The sequence below is a fragment of the Asterias rubens genome, chromosome 10 (genome assembly GCF_902459465.1).
Source record: "Asterias rubens chromosome 10, eAstRub1.3, whole genome shotgun sequence".
Lineage (NCBI taxonomy): Eukaryota > Metazoa > Echinodermata > Asteroidea > Forcipulatida > Asteriidae > Asterias > Asterias rubens.
In genome coordinates, this window is record NC_047071.1 from 9,506,931 (window position 1) to 9,513,241 (window position 6,311).

At 39.6% G+C, this 6,311-nt stretch overlaps 1 protein-coding gene across 1 annotated transcript; it reads right to left on the bottom strand.

Moving 5' to 3' along the window:
• Nucleotides 1–1,057: 1,057 nt before the first annotated feature.
• On the bottom strand, nucleotides 1,058–5,786 carry LOC117296193 (cytochrome c oxidase subunit 5A, mitochondrial-like). The gene is made up of 4 exons (XM_033779088.1): nucleotides 5,619–5,786; nucleotides 3,965–4,203; nucleotides 3,353–3,485; nucleotides 1,058–1,626 (listed from the first exon to the last, which is right to left on the bottom strand). The coding sequence occupies exons 1-3, from the start codon at nucleotides 5,692–5,694 to the stop codon at nucleotides 3,354–3,356; spliced, it is 447 nt and encodes a 148-aa protein (XP_033634979.1). The 5' UTR covers nucleotides 5,695–5,786; the 3' UTR covers nucleotides 1,058–1,626; nucleotide 3,353.
• Between the last annotated feature and the right edge of the window lie 525 nt (nucleotides 5,787–6,311).

Sequence of the window (6,311 nt, forward strand, 5' to 3'; positions counted from 1 at the left end):
ACAAGGTACTCAAGGCGCTGAGTATATACAAACTTTCAGAAAGATAGGTTAATGCAGTGATGAATTCTGAGACCCAATTATTTAGCACCTTATAAGGGTTGACAAGGTGCTACGGCACATTAAGCAGCCACAACCAGGAACACCGGGGCGAACCCCTTCTCTTTTCGATAAGTGCACTGGGTTCTTTTACATGCGTTACACAACACATGGGACCAACGGCTTTACGTACCATCCGAAGGACGAAGCAATGGTTAAGTGTCTTGCTCAAGGACACAGTGTCACGGCTGGGGATTCGAACCCACACTCTGCTGATCAGAAACACCAGAGTTTGAATTCGGTGCTCTTAACCGCTCGGCCACGACACTTCCACATATATATACTATACAGTAGTTGGTAATAAACGCTCATTTGTGAGACTACCAAAAGAAGCACAAAAAACACTTGTCTTGTTTATCTAGAACAACTCAAGATTTATTGATTCCTTAAAGCATTCAAACTTCTATTACAAATCAAAACTCAAATGGATAAAATATTCATGAACATTCACCAAAGAACCAAGTTCACAATTCTGTCAAACGGCCACCAACCAGGAAATTTCTATTTGAAATACACTAAGTGGCAATAACATCTGTAACAAGATCATCCCAAGTCTTAAAGCATTTCATTTTTACCATCCACCAATATGTACGTAACACAGAATGTTCAGCTGACTGAAACCCACTTCTTAATGATGATACATGTACATTGTAGAATACCTTCCCTTAAAACAAGCACACTTGTAGCTAGCCTTGCTCTATAGTTTGACTATGCACATATGCACTACTGAGTCTATTACATGTAGTTTCAGTCAAATAAAAAAACGGAATTGGAGATTGGTTTGGGGTAAAATTGGCAAGTTTGTTAAATTTGATGTGTTTTCTTCTTACCACTTTTGGGGAAATAACACACTCTTGGCATTCCATATAAGAAGCTCCAAATCGAATGTTGACTGAGATTTTATGGTATACAAATGTTCCATACACGCTGATAAAAATTGTGTGTTAATTCTTTAATCTGTTCTGTGTGTTCAGCAGGAGGACAGCATTGTGAACTTGGTTCTCAATTTGAAAACCCCCCAAAAAACTATATGAAAATTGACTTTAATTGTACAGAATTAACAAAACTTTATATAGTTTATTTACCATTTCTTGTAAAATCCTAGACGTGCAGCACACAATAACAGATTCACAATTACATGTCTTGAATTTCCCTGATACACACACTGCACACATTAGTTTAATACTTACTCTGAGTAAAATCATTAATGAAAAGTATAACTAAAGATCTCAACTTTTGACTAACTTGAAGACACGACTGCCGTTTAAAAAGGGCATTGTTCATCCACTGAATTTGTTACAACAGAAATTGCAGGGGGAAATGGACAATTAGCTACCAATTGATGTTGTTTATTTCACTGGGCATTTTCAAATACAATGCATTACATGCGTGTTAGGTGAAAATGTAGGCAATAGTCAAAGTAGGCAATAGTGAGTCAGATACACCGTGCCCTCCTTCATTGTGAGAGAAAGTCCAGAAGAATCCCAAGCGATGAGAAGTAATGTGGGGTCAGGAAGTCAAGATGGATTGCTGGAATTGGAGAAAATAAAAAAAGACAAACAAGAACATTAAATAGTAGTAGTTGATTGGACTGTATAAACTCGCTGCTTGTATAACAACGAACACATACCCCTTGCATATGATGTCACACTCTCAAAGAGAGCCCTCACCGAGACAAAATAAAATTCCCGTTCTGCGACCAAAGGAGGCAAATCATTGGACAATAGCTGTCTTTGTGAGTAAAAACATGCGCATGACCTCAGCGTCCCTGTATCATTTAAAGCCATTATACACTTTCGGAACAGAAAAACAAATAAAAGTGCACAGATTTACAAATAACTTACAGGGTTTACAGAAGGTAATGGTGAAAGACTTCTCTTGAAATATTATTCCATGAAATGCTTTACTTTTTGAGAAAACATTAAAACAATTATCAATACTCGATAGCGAGAATTACGGATTTATTTTAAACACATGTCATGACACGGCGAAACGTGCGGAAACAAGGGTGGGTTTTTCTGCTATTTTCTCCCGACTCCGACGACCGATTGAGCCTTAATTTTCACAGGTTTGTTATTTTATATATAAGTTGTGATACACAAAGTTTGGGCCTTGGGCAATACTGTTTACCGAAAGTGTCCAATGGCTTTAAAGTTATGCAAGGGGTCTTTACATGTAGCTAGGTATTTTTTACTGGATAATTTCCAGGGGCACCGAGGCTGTCACTCTATGAAGCATCAGTTTGCTTGGCATTATAAAATATTGTCTACTGACTAATAGTCAGTCCTTTTTGGAAGATGCAAGAATGCGCACAACTCTTACGCAACATGCAGCCTTACAAACTGTGCGTGTTTGCGGTGGGCATGTCAACAGAGAACCTCGGTCAAAAGGCACTGCAAACAATGAACAGATGGACTTGTGCAAAATGTCTTTATCAAAGACATGTTCCTCTCTCATACAATAACGAAAATCAGAACTCATTTTCATGGCTCTGCTTACCGTAAGCAAAGAATTGGGGCTTGCAGAAGCAGGCAATTCCGCGCTTACGTTAAGCAGATTTCACAAGTTAGCAGGGAATTTGTTTGCTTGAGCGCAGGCGAACTCCACGCTACTACATGTAGGCATTCTTTACTTACAGAGCTACATCTAGTGGAGAATGGTGATCGTAAATAAGGTAATCAATGTGTGGTGAAGAGGTTTTCAACTAGTGGTTTAATCCCAACGAGGCCTGGTTCTTGATAATTTTACCGAGATGAAGTCGAGGTAATTTGTCAAGAACCAGGCCTCGGCGGGTTTAAACCACCAGTTGGAAACCGATTCAACACACTTTGATTCCCATTTATAAATACCTTTTCGGTCAAAAAACATCAACACTTATGGTCAAAAACTTAAATAAATGCAAAAATTATATTTTTCAATGATTTCTTTCAACACAACACCCCTCAAGCTATGACATGGTAAGGCCCAGTCAAGGCCCTCGGGTAAACAACTCCTTGTAAGGGAATGCTGTGCACGTCGCGCGTATCGCGTGATGTGGCACAACTGTCTCGGCCGTTGCTCTCGACCAATAGGAATGAAGAAACTGTCTTATAAGCACAGATGCAAGCTCGCGTGTCATGCCCATGTTTCAACTGGTCATTAACAAAGGTTTATACACACCCACGTGATGCGCTCTCCACCAATAGGAATAGCGAAACTGTCTGAGGTATTTATGAATGCAAAATTTGGCGGTAAGAATAATATTTATTTAACTTACTTTACATAATCTTCTCTGCTAGTGGCTTGTCTAATCCCAGCTCCTCTGGTGTGCTAATGCTGAGCTCATCCAAAGTTGGGCGGAGTTCTTGAAGCATGTAAGGGTAGATATTTTTGTGGCTTCCAGCTTTGTCCTGAAAATTCAAATCAAAACATTTCATAAATTTTCTATAGCAAGGAATAATAAAACATAAAAGAGGGCAAGGCCGTCTTTATTTTTAAAGGCACTTTCCTTTGGTCTTGCCTTTTTTGTTCAGCTAACGTTCATTCAGTCGATGCGGAGTTATCCTCAACAAACATGACTTATGAAGAATGAAGATAAGCTGCCAATGAGGCTACCAATTTGAAAGATTTATACAAATGAACTACACCCCTTTAAGACAGGCACTCTGTTGAACCATGTGAAATAGTTAGGAGCAAAACTGGACGTGCTGAAAGTCAAAAGATTGACTGTTGCAGTCAATCAGAACTACTCTAGAGTGTCTTGATTTCAGACGTTGGTCTTGTCATGAGTCAAACCTAAAGCAAGACTTTGGAGCGCCTGTCTGGACCAGCTGGTAGATTAATAATTGCTTTGCAAGCAATTGTTTGGGATAAAAACAAAAACAATTACCTTTACTGCTTCCAAGATACGCACTGCCATGGCAGTATCGTTGAGGCGCCTACACGCCCGCAGAGCAGCGGCTACTATCTTAGGCTCGGGGACAAGGTCGTGACCATGGAGCTCATTCAGGCCTCGTCTGAGTTCCCAATCATCAATCTCCGGACGGTTGAAGTATGCCTCCCATCGGGCATCAAATTGCTCATCTGTCTCTTCCTTCTTTGATGAGTAACTCCTACTCTGTGATGCAGCTGTGGTAAAACAAAAAATTTGTTTTGTTTAATAAAATATTTTCAACTATATTTGGTTTGCGGTAACACCATGTCATTGTGTGTATTCCCTTAATTATAACAAGTGTGTATGTTCTGCATGCCGTGATTGGCCGTTGTTAATAATAGCTGTGAGTTGCGTTCCGCGTAATTTAAATTGGCGTACATAAGCTTACGCGCCCAACAAACAAAGCTTTTCAAATTTTCAAAATCTTTTGCCAAGATGTTTTGTGTACGTTCTGTGGTGGTGTGAATACGCGCGTGTGCACACACATTTTGTGTTGCTACTAATAGCTACGAATTGCGTTTCACAAAAGTTACTCCAAGTACATGAGCTTGCGCTCTCAACACGCGAAGCCAGCTGGTCTTAAACAGCTCTCGCTGTGTCTTTATCAGCCGTTTAAACACCCCCACGTGACGTGCTCTCAAGGAATAGGAATAGCGAAACTGCCTGAGGTATTTATAGACGGATGTTTTAGAACGAGTCACTACTCATTTATTCCCATTCATAAATGCCCTTTTGTTAAAAAACGTTAAAACAAATACAATTACAGACACTTTGACAATTGAAAATTTGAGATTTAAATTTTTCCTTTGTGAAGAGTCTTTTGCGCGTGGGTTATGTGTACACGCGAACGCTTAAAAATAGATTACGTGCGCGCTTAAAAATAGATTATGCGCTGTTACTAATAGCTATGAGTTACGCTCCATGTGATAATCTTGCGCGCCTGATACGCGAGCCAGCCGGTCATACAATTGTAATTACTGGTCATTAACAAGCATTTAAACACCCCCACGTGAAGCGCTCTCCACCAATCGGTGCTTACACACACAGGCGGTGAGTTTGCAAGCTGGAATGGCCGATACGCATACGACAGCCATGGCTCGTCCAGATGCGTGTTTGGTTGGGTCACGCTGATTGGTTGTTGCCAAGCAAGTGCGACGTTCAAAATCACTAGTTGGCCCCGCTATGGATTATGGATATATTCGGTCAGTCTTTTGGTAAGTTTTTGTCGTTTTTTCTGCCAAATACTTTCATGATGTTGTTTTAAGGGTTCCAGATGACGTTGTCATACAATAAAGATCAACTCCATGTGTTTAGAATGTCTGTCATGATTTTGGAAAGTGGAAAAAAAGGACGAATCTGATCACGAGTCTGGCAAAAACTGGTCAAAACTGCTAGTTACACCGATAATATCAGTCTTGTGTCGTAACCCTCCGGTCTCCGACCGTCAGGAGGATGGAGGGTTACGATTATCGCAACTACCTTTCGTGTTACTTTTTTTTTACCGTTGCGCGGCGCGCGCGGTCATGGCGGTGTGGACGCCGGACGGATCGGTCATGACGAATTGTGTCATGTTTTTAGTTGGTCAAACTTCACCCCAAAAAATACTTACCAAGAGGCCGAATGGCCTGTACAGTTAGTGCTGTTCTTGTGTTTGAAACAATGCTGGATACTACCCGACGAAACATGTTTTATTTTCGATTTTTGTAACTTCGTTCGGTTCGATCTTTCTACCGGGGATGCCGTGCAAAACGGAGTTAACGAAATGAATGACCTATGACCTTCCAAAAAATTACCGGCCTACAACTGGTTCACGGGTAAATTTGTTGGCACAACTAAAATTGCGCTGAGCATTGCGCGTATACCAGCGAAAAAGCGATGTAAAAAACACACTTGCTGTTCTCATTCCAAGGGGAAATAAGGAGCGGTGAGGCCTAAACTAAAAGTTGTTTTCATTGTTTCAAACTTTGCAAAAATTCAAAATGCTTGTTTTTTTTTAAATTATGAATACATTGTTCAAGTAGTTATAAGTTAATCTTTTCAGTTGCCAAAATGCTAATTAGGTCAAAACACCTCTATAAAATATCTGTCTGGAACATCACATTATTTTTAACTGGTCATAAAACGGCTACTAGTTACCGCTAAACAGGAATTGCTATAATTATTTTAAATTATAAGTATAATAAGTAATTTAAAATAAAATAAAATAACCTTTTCTGTACTAATAATTTTCTTGATTTAGTCAGAGGTTTTTAAACTAATGTCAAAATGTTTTTAAGAGACAAATGTTGTTTTTATGTTACCG

Coding starts and splice junctions, on each gene's coding strand:
- LOC117296193 (XM_033779088.1), bottom strand. CDS start 5,694: ATGTTTCGTCGGGTAGTATCCAGCATTGTTTCAAACACAAGAACAGCA. Junction 4,204..5,618: donor ACAGGCCATTCGGCCTCTTG/GTAAGTATTTTT, acceptor GTTTTACCACAG/CTGCATCACAGAGTAGGAGT. Junction 3,486..3,964: donor GTATCTTGGAAGCAGTAAAG/GTAATTGTTTTT, acceptor TTGAATTTTCAG/GACAAAGCTGGAAGCCACAA.